The sequence below is a fragment of the Micropterus salmoides genome, unplaced genomic scaffold (assembly GCF_014851395.1).
Source record: "Micropterus salmoides isolate LMB-PRFRI ecotype aquatic unplaced genomic scaffold, ASM1485139v1 Ms_hic_scaffold_11, whole genome shotgun sequence".
Classification (NCBI taxonomy): Eukaryota; Metazoa; Chordata; class Actinopteri; order Centrarchiformes; family Centrarchidae; genus Micropterus; species Micropterus salmoides.
The window spans coordinates 1,316,659-1,331,616 of record NW_024040152.1 but is presented as its reverse complement, the minus strand read 5'-3'; the positions used below and the strand labels follow the sequence as shown (position 1 = coordinate 1,331,616).

The window sequence follows — 14,958 nt, the reverse complement described above, 5'->3', positions numbered from 1 at the left end:
ACACAGTAAGAGCTAGACTGTGACCAGCAGGTGGTCATAATGTAATGGCTGACCAGTGTATCATTCAATTCTAATTTATGCAGCGTAAACTAATATTAGAGATTAACAAGTTATAGCAGTTATAAGCCACGGTCAGTTTCGCTCAGTTGAACTAAACATGCCATCTTGGTAACGCCTCCAGGTTGTTATTTTAGGCTAACAAGACCAAGCCCCTATCTATATAGATGGGAGGGGGCTGTAACTGCACGTTCACTGGACATAAAACCTGTGTGTATAAAATCACTGTTCAAAAGTTTGATGACTTTGCCCTAAAATAAGGTTCAAAAAGCGTTTTTCAACACAACAGTTATACTAAACACATCTATAATAATTAGGGGTCGACCAATAATCAGTCTGGCTGATTATCGCCGCAGATATTCTGCATTTTTCCAATAATCTGCATTGGTTATTTCAAAAACAGATAAGCGGTATAATCAATTAATTAAAAAATGTGCTCCTTTGGCTCTGATGCAGCCGCTTCTCTCAGTCTGTTCTCACCATTCTGTGTGTATTATAGCAACCAAAGCGTCTCAGCCAACAAAATGCTGCGCCTTCTAAACGCACCCTAGTGCTCCCAGCTAAGCGTTTTCAGAAGAGCAGGTGGCGTTTTCAGCTGGTAAAAAACGCTTTGGTGGACACGGGCCCTCACTCAGTATTTTGATGTCAGGAATATAATTTAACATGTTCCATTTGTTTCTAGTGAGAAACTAATTACATATTGTTACATTGCTGCTGTAAACTTTACTTTTGCTGCTGCTCTGAAAACAGTTACTTAAAATTAAATATTTAATTTGATAACTGTTCTGAATTTATATTTTAAATGACATTTTTAAAGACAATTATTTAGTAATGAAAAACCAATAAGAGCATGGATAAAAAATATAGTATCAAAAAATTGTAGCAATAAATGTATCAAAATCCTAACAATATAAAACAAATACAATATAAATGGCAGCAGGTAAAGACAAAGTTTATGATAATTTATCATTCATAGTTAACAAGTCCATCTCTTGGATGGATCTCGAATTCATTTAATTTTCTATTTTAAAGATTAAACATGACAATGTGTTATTCAAAATTTTGACACCAAGATTAAAAATGTTACAGAAAATGTATATCGGTTCCACATATCGGTCTAATTGGTTACTAATAATCGTATCGGGATTATCATCATCATCATCATCATCATAATGTTGTTGTTATTGTTATCATCCTCCTGCATCTTAGGTTAATTAGTTTAACTTGCTGGCATGATCACTCAAACATGTTTGGACCAAAATAGTCACGTGACACTAAAATAAGACAATAAAATAAGTTTATGGTGTAATAATTACAAAATATAGGCTTACAGCTTGCCCTAACTTTAAACACTGTTTCCCACATGTACTTTACTTGGAGCACCCTGGTATATTACCAGCTGAAAAGTATAATTGGCGACTCATTTTAGCATTTTGCATGAAAATACGGAGCGTATTACGTTACAAGACTCAGGGACAGTGAATGCACCACTGCAGATGTCATTTGGCACCAAGTTGGTTCCGATCCACACGTGGCGCACCTGCTGTTGTGAAAACAGAATCGCGGGTGAGTTTATTAGACGCGACGACTTTATAAAATGTACTGCTGATGGAGACAGTGAGCAGGGCAGAGACAGGAAGAGGCGGGGCCAGCAGGTGTGTTTGCAGTGAGAGACCACAGATGAAGGTGTGTGAGAGTGGGGAAAAGAGAAGGGGAGAGAAAGGAAGCAAATTCAAGTAAACACTAAAATAAGGTGGAGAATGAAGTAGAATTAAAATGATGAAATAATGACATAACCTACTAGAAATATGTAACACACCGCTGCTGTCTTAATGAGAGGGCGTGGACGTTTGTGTCGCCATCTCAGCTTCGGTTTCAGAACCATTTACCAAATGCGTTGATGATTAACCTGTCTACAAATCTGATAACACACACAGCGATCTTCCTGTCTTGTTTATAGTAGGAGGTTTGGAAGAAGGGTCCAGAAGGATTGCAGGGAAGTGCTGAGTGGAGGTTACCAGACAGACGACAAACGGGCTAACGGGGCCGCTGTGTAGGCCATCCATCAACGTGACCCCAACACAGACACGAGCAGCAGAGTGTGAAACAGAAACTGAGAGGATGCTGCTGTCCACAAAACAGGTTACAGTGAGGAGGGAGGGAGTCTGTTTAACACAGCCACCTTCACACCGCTCAGACCTTCTCCTCCTCCTCCCTTTAGCAGGTACACAACAAGAGCAAACACACCACTCGGCCCAGAGCTCAGTTTCAGGATTAAATGACACTTTTTCTATGTAATTCATCTCCTGCACTCCACCTCAGATCCTGGTTGTAGTCTTATTATTCAGGATAAGCTGCTTATAGGTGTCCTTGTGTCCCACTCACCAGGAATAAACATCATGTCAGCGTGGAAACAGAGCTGGCACACACCCACAGAACCTACAGTTATCGCTTTATACTGATCTCTTATAGTGTTAGTCACCGTCCAGCTGAGGGACACATAGGGCTGGGCAATAAGTAGTAGTCAGTAGTAAACACACGGCTTCTTCAGACTTTTGTTGATGGCTTTGACCTCCACGGTGATGTTGAGTTGTTTTTTTTTCCAGGGATTAGTCAAGTCAAGTTTATAAATGTCAAACACAACACAAAGGGCCCATTACAACCTATCAAACAGAGCGATGGCAATCAAGCAAGTGCAACTTTTGACATCGTGAACCAAAGCATACGTCTAAGCAGCTTGGAGAAACACACTGGTATGCAAGTGACAGTGCTTTAATGGTATCACTTATCAAATAGAACTAGGGATGGAAATTAACACCCGTCACCAAATGCTTGTTCTGTCCACAACACAAAAGATATTCAGTTTGCTTTCACAGAGAAAAGAAACCAGAAAATATTCACATAAAGTGGAATCAGAGAAATCTGATTAATCGATTATCAAAATAGCTGGGAATTACTTTAATACTTGTCAACTAAGTGATCTTTGCAGCTCTAATTTTAACCGATACTGACCATTAAAATATGCCGGGACCGGTCCTGATACCAATCTCCAGGGCCCAGTTGTTCAAAAGGTTTAATCTGAATCAGAATGATCACATCTGAGATGGTTTTTCAAACAACTAATTTGGATCACAACAACAACAGCCAGCGTGGAGTCACTTTACATCAGACCCCTCATCTGACCCACAGCTAATAAATAAAATAAAATTGTTCTTAAAATCCACCCTGAATCCAGCCTTCTGCTGGGATCAGGATAATCCTGACTTTTTGGATCAGATGTATCCCAACCCTTCTAGAAACCTTTGAACAGCACATACTGAAGGTCCGATCCAGATCAAAACCAAGACTAGATTTTTTTCCAAAAAATTCAAAATTTGATCCAATCCGATCAGATTATTTCTGAACAACTGGGCCCAGGACAACTATTCTGTTTCTGGTTTGGCTGCCTTTACATGAAATGCATGCTGGGTAACACACACACACACACACACACACAATAAAAACGAGCGGAACGAGAACATTTCTGGGCATTAGAAGCAGTACTGAGGTGGTTTACAGGAAGCACACAGACTGAGAAAGGCCCTGCATCTGGTCCCTGGTAGTTCTAATGAAGTGTATTATTGTAAAGAGGAGCAGAGTCATCATGCTGACCGCTCACCTTCTCTGCTGCTTGCTGGGTAAATATCACAGCTGGGTGGTCGGTCGGTCCGAGACGTGAAGGGGATCTGTTCTTCCTCGCGACAGAAAAACTTGTCTGCTTCATTAAACAGGAAACGGGCCGTCTTTTTCACGGCCTCACAGCGCTCACGTCGGGTTGTTTTCACTGATTTCATGCAGATTAAATATAAAGAAACAGTCTTCAACAAGGGGAAAGACGCGGAGTCAGATTTATCTTTAAAAAGAATCAATTTTAAAAATAAAGAAATAAAGAAAGAAAAAGGTATTTTAAACGTAGGGCAGCTCACTTATCACTTCAGGGAGCTTACCCCTGGAAAAACCAGTCAGACACCAAAGCCCCTACATGCATGCAGTCATGTGTCTTCTGTTTGAAAGCTGGTGTACATTTTTAGGTCGAAACTGCAACCTAATTCAAATGTCCACACTGACTCAGGAGCTCTAATCTGCAAAGTCAACAAGCAGCTGCATGAAAAGTTAAAAATAAAAAACATAAACCTGCAGAACTGACGAGGTATTTGCTGTGGTGATTATGTGCTGGACATAAACATACAGCTGATATAAATAGATTTAAAAACATTTAAATATGGAATAAACAGTTATGCAAGGTATTTACACGTGCATTACTCCGGATTTGTGTTGCGCAAACATATTACAGGTGGAGAGGACATGTATTCATCTAAATGTATGAATATAAAATTGACAAAATATAAAAGACTAATAAGGAACATGTGCAACATGGCAGTGATTTTATGTCGACAACAGTCCCTCTGTCTGCGTGGTGAGGGAGCTGAAGGAATATTCTGGGTGTTTTACTGTTTGAACAAACTGCTGAAGTCACGCTGATGCTCAGACACCGACTGAAATCTGAGACTGCTTTACAGCAGTCACATGTTCTGAAAGCGGTTTGGCAAATCTGGCCATAACTATAGTTTGACACAGCATTGTCTCGCCGCCTTGACTTCTGATCAACCTGATCAGTGTTTTCATTTCCAGAGACTTCTGCGTTTTAGATTAAAAACATCCTGCTGATAAAATACCAGGATCCACTCAACTTCAAAGAGAACATTCAAGGTGGCAGCTTATCATTTGCTGACAGACACTTGCACATGAAGATAAGGTCAATAGGTGTGTTTGAGACGTGAGCTGCTGGCGACTGCAGGGGTGGGGTACAAAAACCAGTGGTGGACAGAAACTTAGTACATCTACTCAAGTACAAATTTGAGGTATTTGTACTTTACATGACTATTTTCCTTTCATGCCACTTCCTCCTTTTACTCCATCTCAGAGGGTGATATTGTACTTTATTTATCTGGCAGCTTCAGTTACTTTACAAATAAAGATTTTTTACACACAACACACATGGAGTTAAAAAATATGATTATGATGTTATACAAGTACAGCTAGTACATTTTCTGACTGAGAAATATAATAGGCAACTATTTTAAATATCATTCAAGTCATTTTTCATGTAAAACCACTTGATGTGAAGATTTGCTACTTTTCCTTCTGATGATTTTAATATATTTTAAATAATTTTGAGGTTTGGACTGACAGAACAAGCATTGTGAAGGTGTCACTTTGGGCTCTGGGTAACTGTGACAACAAAATGTTATGTTTTGTTATAAATTTAACTCCCCAACAGTTTAAACAGCTAGTACATTTGTGGATTGACAGAAAGTCAATTTTCCATGTATAGCTCTCATGTGAAGATTTGCTGGTTTTCCTTGCAATTATTTGCATGTAGTGTTAATAATGTTGAGGTTTGGACTTTTGGTCAGACAAAACAAGCATGAGGAAGGTGTCACAATCAATCAATCGATTAATAGAGAAAATATTGAGCAGATTAATTCATAATAAAAAGTATTAGTTGCTGTCGTAATTGCCAACGAAATTTTATGAATAAATGTTTGATATGTATATTTCAGGCTGAAGAAACTTTAAAAGACTAACTTGTTTAAAGTGGAAAAAAATATTAATTGATGATATTTTTACAGCAGCTGTTGGGAAGCTGACATTTTTTGTCATAAGGACCTTGTGTGTGAGTTTTTCTTAAAATGTGGCACCGCAAAAAAAACAACGATGCATCAAAATCAATGTTGCGGCCAATCATCGAGTTACGTAAACATATTGACATTTAAAGGGTTAAAATCCCAAAAATACAATTGATACATGATACGTATATTTCAGGCTGAAGTAGCTTAAAAAGACTGGATTATTTAAAGTGTGAAAAAAAATATTAATTTATAATATTTTTACAGCAGTGTTTGGGAAGAAGGAATTTTTTGTCACTAGGGACAAATGGGTTAGGATTTCTAAGGAACTGTTAACGGTTAAAGCCAAAACAGGTTCAGCAGCATTTTCAAACTTCTCCATTTTAGGTCTTCGGATTCGCCGTTTCAGTCTTGACAAGGGGAGGAAATGTAGCAAAAGGTCTGAGTTTTAAAACGAAAACATAGTCGTGTGGATGGAGCTTAAGAATGTGAAAACGGCCCCCCTTGTACCATCACTGCAGGACTACAACAGGACTGAGGGTTTGTAGTTCAACAGACTAATTAAAGGTGAGAAACGACCAGCTGATCACCTCACTAAAGTCAGCATTTTTATTATTTATACAATCTTAGCATATAAACGTCACAGTTCTTAACCAGGACATCTATTATTTGAATCAAGATGCTGTTGTAATCTGCACGTTCCTGTTCGTAGGCTTACTTCATGTCAGATGGTTTCTCTCTTTCATGTGGACCTGGATTGGTGGCGTCTCAATTTCACACCTTTGTCACCCGTTACTTGATCCAAATACCAAGTGTCCTGCTTCAGAGAAAAGGCCACCGCACTGCAGGCCAGAGGAAACATAAGTAGACTATACCGCTTTTCCAGTGTGTCAGAGTATGATTTTATATAAGTTATTCAAAGGTGCTTTCTTTACCATCTCATCTTGAGCACATTTTACAATTCTATTGTATTTTATCATCTCTACTACAAACATACATTTTATTTTAAAAGAGTGCTTTGCTAGATATTCAAAGACCCTTTATGTGACAAATTAAGGCGAGTAAAATAAAACCTAAGACTTCAAACAGCAGAGATTGGCATAGAAGAGCATATTTATCTATGTGTCATGTCATATGATTTTTATAATGTATTTTTCTTCCCCCAGTGGTGGACAGTGACTAAGTACATATACTCAAGTACTGTACTTAAGCACAAATTTGAGGTATTTGTACTTTACATGACTATTTTCCTTTCATGCCACTTTCTCCTTTTACTCCATCTCAGAGGGTGATATTGTACTTTTTATTTATCTGACAGCTTCAGTTACTTTACAAATAAAGATTTTTTACACACAACACACATGGAGTTAAAAAAATATGATGTATACAAGTACAGCTAGTACATTTGTTGATTGACAGAAATATAACTCGCAACTATTTTGATGATCATTTAAGTCATTTTTCATGTAAAAACATCTGATGTGAAAATTTGCAGCTTTTCCTTCTGATGATTTTAATATATTTTTAATCATTTTGAGGTTTGGACTGACAGAACAAGCATTGTGAAGGTGTTACTTTGGGTTCTGGGTAACTGTGACAACATTTCTCACTATTTTCAGAAATATTTACAATCGATTCACAGAGGAAATAATCAGCAGATTAATCCTTAATGGAAATAATCATTAATTGCAGTCTGATAAACAGTTCAACCTCAATACAGTAAAATCCTGCTTTCACATTAACATATGAGTAGTAATAATCTAATGATATAATATATAATAACAGTCACAAGTCATTTTTCACTCTGCATTGAGTACTTTTAATACTTGAAGTACATTAATCCTGATTATACTTACATACTTTTACTTAAGTAACATTTTCAATATAGTACTTTTACTTGTAACACTATTTAAACAGTGAGGCATTAGTACTTTTACTTCATCCACCACTGATTACGTTATTTTTACATTGCACTGTAACTGCATGAAAGAAGCTACATGCAAACACAAACACACACACACACGGGAAGAAAACAATCAGCTAAATCAAATTCACCTGCAGTCCATGAACTGATTTGAACTATTTAGACAAACTTATTGATCTTGTATGAAGCCCCACAGATAATCTATAACCTTCACACTCACGGCATCATTTTAAACCCCTCACTTCACCACCTGCAGCATCTCTCTCTCTCTCTCTCTCTCTCTCTCTCACACACACACACACACACAAACACGTTAATGTTCATGTTAGCCACAGATAGCTTCAGCTAGCTCCCTGGCTAACACAGGTTCAAACATCGACACACAACAACAAGGATGAAGCAGTGGAAGTGATGGCTGAACATTTTAACAACAACAACCAGCAGCACGCACAGCTGCCCGCCGACATGTCAACAAACAAACATACAAACAGCAATGTCAGTCACGGACGGACAAGCTAACGTTAGCGTCCGTCTTGCTACAACCGGTGACAGCAGCAGGCTAACAGCGGCTCACAGGAGCTCCACTCCGGGAGGTAAACTAACCCAACACAGCCGCCGCCGAGCTCCCGCCGCCGCGGCTCGTCTAACTCCGGAGCTTTCGGTGTTTACATACATGTCTGTTAGGTGAGCAGCGGGGTGGATTATGTGTCTTAACCAGTCCTCATTCTGGAGGAAGTCAATAATTGTTAAACTTACCAGCAGCTCCCGTTTCTTCGGCATCTTCCGTGAAGTCCCACCGCGGAGCGTTTTTCCCTGACAGAACGGTCCACCATGTAAAGCCTCACTGGCGGCGGGGAGAAGGCGCTTCCGGTGACACTTTCACAATAAAAGCAGGCGGGCGGGCCTCCTTACTCTCCTCCCTGTCTCCTCATTCTCTCCTCCTCCTCTTTCCCCTCCCTCTCTCCTCCTCTCCTTCTCTTCTCTTCTCTTCATTTCTCTCTCCTTTCTCGTCTTGTCATCTTTTTCTTCACTCCGAGTCCCTTCTTCTTCTTCAGAGATTTATTGGCGGTTGTAAAGACCAACTTTGAGGCGCATTACTGCCACCAGCTGGACTGGAGTGTGGAAAAAGAGATTATTCATGAAAAAATAAATAAAACAAAAATAAAAAAAACCTCCTTCTTGTTTGTCTTATTTTTTGTGTGTTCTTCTTCTTCAGTGTTTTTCGGAAGTAGTAAAAACCCAACTTAGAGTTGCAGTAACCCACCAGGCCTAAAAAACAACTTTGAGGTTCATTACTGTCACCAACTGTGGCAAGTTCAATCTCAAAACGTTTTGTACCGGTTTGCTTCGAGGTATGTTTTCTGTCGTTTGGTGGGCGTGTCTCAGGTGTTACCCAATCAGCTGCGACAAGTTCATAAACACAACGGTTTTAAGAAGGCAGGGAAATGCAGTGCGCTTGCGTACTAAACAGGGTGTTCAGTTGAAAAAAACGTTTTGCTCCGTTTTGTCGGCGCTGAAAACAACAAAAAATATAGATTTTTAGCCAAATCAGTTTCCTTCTTTTTTATTCGTTCTTCTTCTTCAGTGTGTATTGGTTGTAAAAACTAACTTAGATGTGCATTACTGCCACCAACTGAACTGCAGTGTATAACAAGAAATTATGCATCATAAATAAAAAAAATACAAAAATACAAAACCTAGATTTTTAGCAAATTCAGTCTCCTTCTTCTTTGTCTTCTTCTGTGTTGTTCTTCTTCAGTGTTGGCGGTTGTAAAAACCAAGTTAGAGGTGCATTAAGGCGACCAGTGGTGGACGAAGTTCTGAAAAGCTGTCAGATGCAAAAACAGTGTTATTTGTCTCCTTCTCCTCCACTGCATGGCCAGTAATACTGCCAACAGCTCTGTGGTATATACCGACACATGGTCAGAGACTCCTTTCTTAATATATGAATCATTTACTGGAATATGTACGGCTGCTCCTGCGCACCCTGTATCCGGATCTTTGAAGCCAAACAGTCTGTAAAATGCAGAACAAAATAGTTCTGGACTTTGCGCCATACTGTAAGTTGCTCTGATTTGTCCTTCAGTCCCTGCTGTATGCTGAGGTGTACACTTGGCATGGGGAAGAATGGGAGGGATGGATGAAACTGAAAACTGCAGGGCTGAACTGTAGTTGACGTAGTCCTATTATGTGTTCTGCCTTTGCATCGCCAATCCACCCAAACCTTGTGAATCAATTGTCTCACCATGTTCCTAGCACTCTGTTAAAAGACCGAATGAGTATCACATTGCCCCTGGAGAGTAACCCAGTACGCCAGCCTTAACTTCACTCTTCTGATCCTTAAAAGCAGTTCTCCAGTTTCCACCTGCACCACCTGAGTTTGTAGTACACCTAACGTTTTGAGAAAAGGCCAAGTCGCTGCAGGTAAACATGACACCGGTTTCAGTGTATCAGATTAATCAGGGTCAGAATCAGGGCTGGTACCTGTCAGGTGGATTTCAGTTTCACAACTTATTTTTAGCCTGTTACTTGATCCAAATACTGGATAACCTGCAGGCCCATTGAGGAAACATAAGTAGGCTACACAACAGTGTCAGAGGACTGATGTGTTGCTGACATGTGAGCCACACACCCACTGTGAGAATGTGTTGGTCAGAGACAGATCTCATGAGTGCCCAAACGTTCCCCTCCTCCCCTAATAAAGTACACTGACGACCTTTTTTACATCTGTTCTTAAATTTATTCAAATTGACTCTCCTTCTGAGCTCTTGGTCAAACCAAATCTCAAGAAATAGAACATCCAGAGAGGAAGAAAAGAGCTGTCTGATTGGCTCAGTGGTGGACAGAAACTAAGTACATTTAATAAAGTACAAATTAGAGATATTTGTACTTTGCTTGAGTACTTTCTTTTCATCCCACTTTCTACTTCTACTCCACCACATCTCAGAGGGAGATATTGTACTTTTTACTTAACCACATTTATCTGACAGCTTCAGTTACTTTACAAAGTCATAATTTTACACACAAAACATATAAAGAGTTAAAAAAAAGTTCTGTTATAAATCAAAATACCCAATAGGTTATGAAACTGGATCAATAAGTTTACTGATATAATTTAATCGGCAACTATTTTGATGATCGTTTTTCAAACTCTGTCGTATCAGGAACCACTGACAAACATAACCATACAAACAGTACTTTTTAAAAAAAAGCAGGTACTTTTGTACTCAAGAAATTTAAATTGAAGACTTCTACTTTTAGTGGAGTAATATTTAGCAAGGGGTATCTGTACTTTTACTCAGGTACAGGATTTGTGTACTTTGTCCACCACTGGATTGGCTGTAACATCTGCCACACAGCAAAGACAAAAAACCCTGCCATTCCATAGTTTTAATATAGTTTTATACCAGCAGCTACAAATGGCCGTCTATGCTGAATGCCGTCCTGTACCGCAGCTCCAAAGGCAGAGTCAATTTTAAATTTTTCAACCATGTGTATTCCCACTCTATCGTAAACAACAATTCAGGCTGACATCTGGAGAACGTGACTGTAGTTCATTGCTACATCTGAAAACACGACTGCCACATATACTGACAAAAGCTAGTATTGTAAAAGTGTGAGAGGGGTTTCCTTAAACACAATAAATTTTTAAATGCTGCAAAAACAGGAGAGGAGATCTACGATGTGTGTAAATAGGCCTAACATTTTGCCAGCAGAATATTCACTATTTAATGTTCTCAGTCTCAATCAGAGCTTCATCAGGTGACATGCTTCAGTAAGAACAAATATTTCTGGGACTCTACAGAAAGATGAACATTTAACATCTGTTACTCTGCAAGAAGAGCCTTAACCATACATGAAAACAATACTTTATGTTGTATTTGATTTAAAACAACCTGTACTTTACTTGAGTATTTTCTTTTCATAACATTTTCTACTTCTACTCCAAAACATCTCAAAGGGAGATATTGTACTTTTACTTCACTACATTTATCTGACAAATTTATATACTCAATACTTTACAAATGAATGCACAAAACATATTAAGAGTTTATAAAAATGTGATGTTTTGTTATAAATTAAACTTCCCAACAGTTTATACATGTACAGCTGACAGGATCAGTTGATTGACAGAAAACTTAAGTCATTTTAAAAACATTTCAAGGTTCCAGCTTCACAAATGTGAAGATTTGCTGCTTTTGCATTTATTTATTTTAATAATTTGTACGTTTGTTAGTAACGTTGAGCTTTGTGAATGTGTCACTTTTTTCCCAATGACTTGAACTTAATACGTTCTTTCCAGATGTTGTCATACGCATATACTGAAGAAGACAACTCACTTCTTCCCTGCTGGTCTGTGCATTCCTCCTGTCTGATATGGAGACAAACAAGTTTGATATGGAGACAAACAAGTTTTATTTACTGGGATATTTAACCTCTCTGTGACCATTCATCCATGATTTTAAACATTTCAACATGTCTGTAGCTAGAAGTACCTGAGGAGTCTTTTCCTGGTTTTTGGTACGGGCACTATTTTAGGATCTTGAAACATCAGGGGCTCAGCCCAGCCATCTTTACATTTTCACCTGTTTAATCCCCACCTCTGACACAACTTTAATCCACTCAAAACAGATCTCACAACAACTTAGGGTTGGACAATTTGGCCAAAACTGTCATCACGATAAAAAGCTCAAGATCTTTTGATATCAGTAATTATCACGATAATTATCAAATCGTATTTTCTTTCAAGTTTAAAGACTGATTTTTGCTCCTGAGTGAAAGTTGAAAGCTTAAACTCTTCTTTATGGTCAGAACAAACACTTGAGGCCAAACAGTGGATCAATTCACAAATCTAGAACATTCAAAACAATTATGACAAAATCTTTGTCAACAAATATGCACGAGTACAATTAAATCAAAGCTTTTTTCAGTCCTTTTTCCAAAAAACAAAATAAACATCTCTAAAAATATATTGCGATAATTATTGTTATTGTAAATGTGACAGGCTATATACATCTATTGTTATCAGCATTATTATTATTGCTACTACTACTTCTAATAACAATAATAAAACACTTAAGGTCTTGCATTTTGAAGAATTTTGCACCAATTTATGGTGGAAATGTTTTCTATTGATGTTAAAGGGAAATACAAAATTCAGGTTACAGGTGACATTCAAAACTTACACCTCTAACAGAGTGTAATGCAGTAAGGTTCTCCGCCATTCTGTGTTGCTTTCAGATCTGCTTCTCCTGCTACTTTTCTCACGTGATATCATCCCTGCTGTGTCAGCACACATTCAGGTGTGACTGATTGAAGAAACCTCTTTAAATGTACATCTTGCACCTTTTCGCGTCAATAATAAATTCTTTTAATTAATTTATAAACCCCTGGACTTTAATAGCTCCTGTGTTTGAGCAGTTTTCTGCTTATGTTTACAACTTCCTGCACAATGAGAATCTCTCCCACATATCTGTGTTCTCTGACATTTGGAGAATGAAGTTGTAATATTATGAAAATATATAGCTATATAGTTTTGAGCCGCACACTACAAATCATGTTTTTAATATCTTAGAAATGTATGAAAAATACGATCTATGTTGACTTTTAATGACACTGAGAGCATTTTACACACCTTAATCTCATCACGCCTGAATTACTGAATCAGCCTTTTTATTTTTTTAGGATGAAAACTAAAAGGGACAGTTCGCAGTCAGGACCCCGAGGATCTGGAACAGCCTGAATGAGGAAATCAGGGTGGCTGAGTAAGTGAAGTCCTTTAAGTCCTTTCTTAAAATATCCTTTTATAAAAGAGCATTTTCTGATTTTACTTGAATTTTTTTTCTTTTAACTGTATTTTAACTCCCTATAAATGTTTGCTTGAAATAACAAATGTTGTTTTCATGGATGTTCAACAGGATAATTCTCTCGAGTTAATGAAACTTGGTTTTCCCAAGATATTTACATACTTACGAAAACAATAATGAATTATTAATAACTTATAATTATAATAACTTCTTGGATGATGCACACTAACGTATATATTATCTATAACAGCAAGACATAAAGCTATTTCAGACTGTGTCAGGACTTGATTGAAAAGACGTGTGAGACGTGGTGATCAATATTCCCCTGCTCCTCTGACATTGCTACACCAAATGATGTTTCCTGCAATCATTAAAAATACCAGACTATTGTTTTGTTTTCTCAAGATGTTAAATTTATTATCTCGGGAAAACAAAGTTTCGTTATCCCAGTAACAACATTTGTTATTTCGAGAAACTGCCATAAATAAATTGAGATCTCGAGAAAACAAATTAAATTAACTTGTTATCCTGGGAAATAAGTAAATAAAATGTAAATAAAATGTATGGCCTCTTAGGGCTTCCGTAGTTACTTGTGTTATGTGTGTTTTATTTTCTGCCCTTCTGTGAATTCACTTTGTGACATGGATTTTGAAAAATACTCTATAATTATTATTATTATTATTACTAATATTATAAACTAAACTCAGTGCATCCCTGTGACACTTCCCCTGACCAACTCGCTGTCATTAGACAACTTTCTTGTCATGTGTTTATTCTGATCCATTTCTCAATACTTTAGCACTTCTAGCATCCCTGATATCTTTACTTCTAGTTAGTTGTGTGTTGGATTCCAGTCACCGCAAGAAGAAGCCCCGTCTTGGTGCAAGTTTACCTTGTAATCCTCTCTCCTCCTCTTTATACAGCTTCTCTCCTGTCATCCAATGTGTTCTTCAGCCTCTCTTTAGGGAATGTAGCCTACCTTATTTATAAGAGTGGGGTGGGGAGTGGTGGCAGGGTGGCTGGGGTGTAACTTCATTTTGTTTTGTCATCTTAACCCTCCCTAAATATTCTTCCCTGAGCCTCCTTGTGTGAATCGGGGAAAATGCATGACCCTCCCTTTGACCATAAATAACGGAGATTGTATTATATTCACACCAACAGTGAGTTTTGGAGAAAATACAAAGCAAAGGGTGACCTTTTCCAATTATTAGGCCTCTGTTTAATAGCAGACCTCTGCTCTGTAGAGCAGTTTATCCATTTGGGCTGCTGTAGAAACATGGCAGCAAAACATGGCGACTTCCATGTTAGAGGACCCACAGCGTATGTCAATAGAAATGGCTCAGTCTAAGGTAATAAAAACATAACGGTTAACCCTCTCATGAATGAGTTATTAAAAACATTATCTAGATTTACAGGAAAATCACTCATGGTGTTATTTATAACTGTAGCTGTAACATTAACCTTATCTAACTTCATGTTGAATCATCTCAGTTTTAACATA

The 14,958-nt window shown here is 38.0% G+C and overlaps 1 protein-coding gene across 2 annotated transcripts in view; it reads right to left on the bottom strand.

The window, feature by feature from the left end:
* The window catches only part of atp2c1 (ATPase secretory pathway Ca2+ transporting 1), a 79,042-nt gene extending 70,478 nt beyond the window's left edge, over positions 1-8,564 (bottom strand). Inside the window, exon 1 of one of the 2 annotated variants that reach the window (XM_038710342.1) lies at positions 8,407-8,564. In XM_038710342.1, coding sequence (XP_038566270.1) covers positions 8,407-8,430 — 24 coding nt within the window. In that variant the 5' untranslated portion in view covers positions 8,431-8,564. Of the gene's footprint in view, positions 1-3,715; positions 3,740-8,406 lie in introns of those variants that run through there. The other variant, XM_038710341.1, reaches the window with a different exon arrangement.
* Between the last annotated feature and the right edge of the window lie 6,394 nt (positions 8,565-14,958).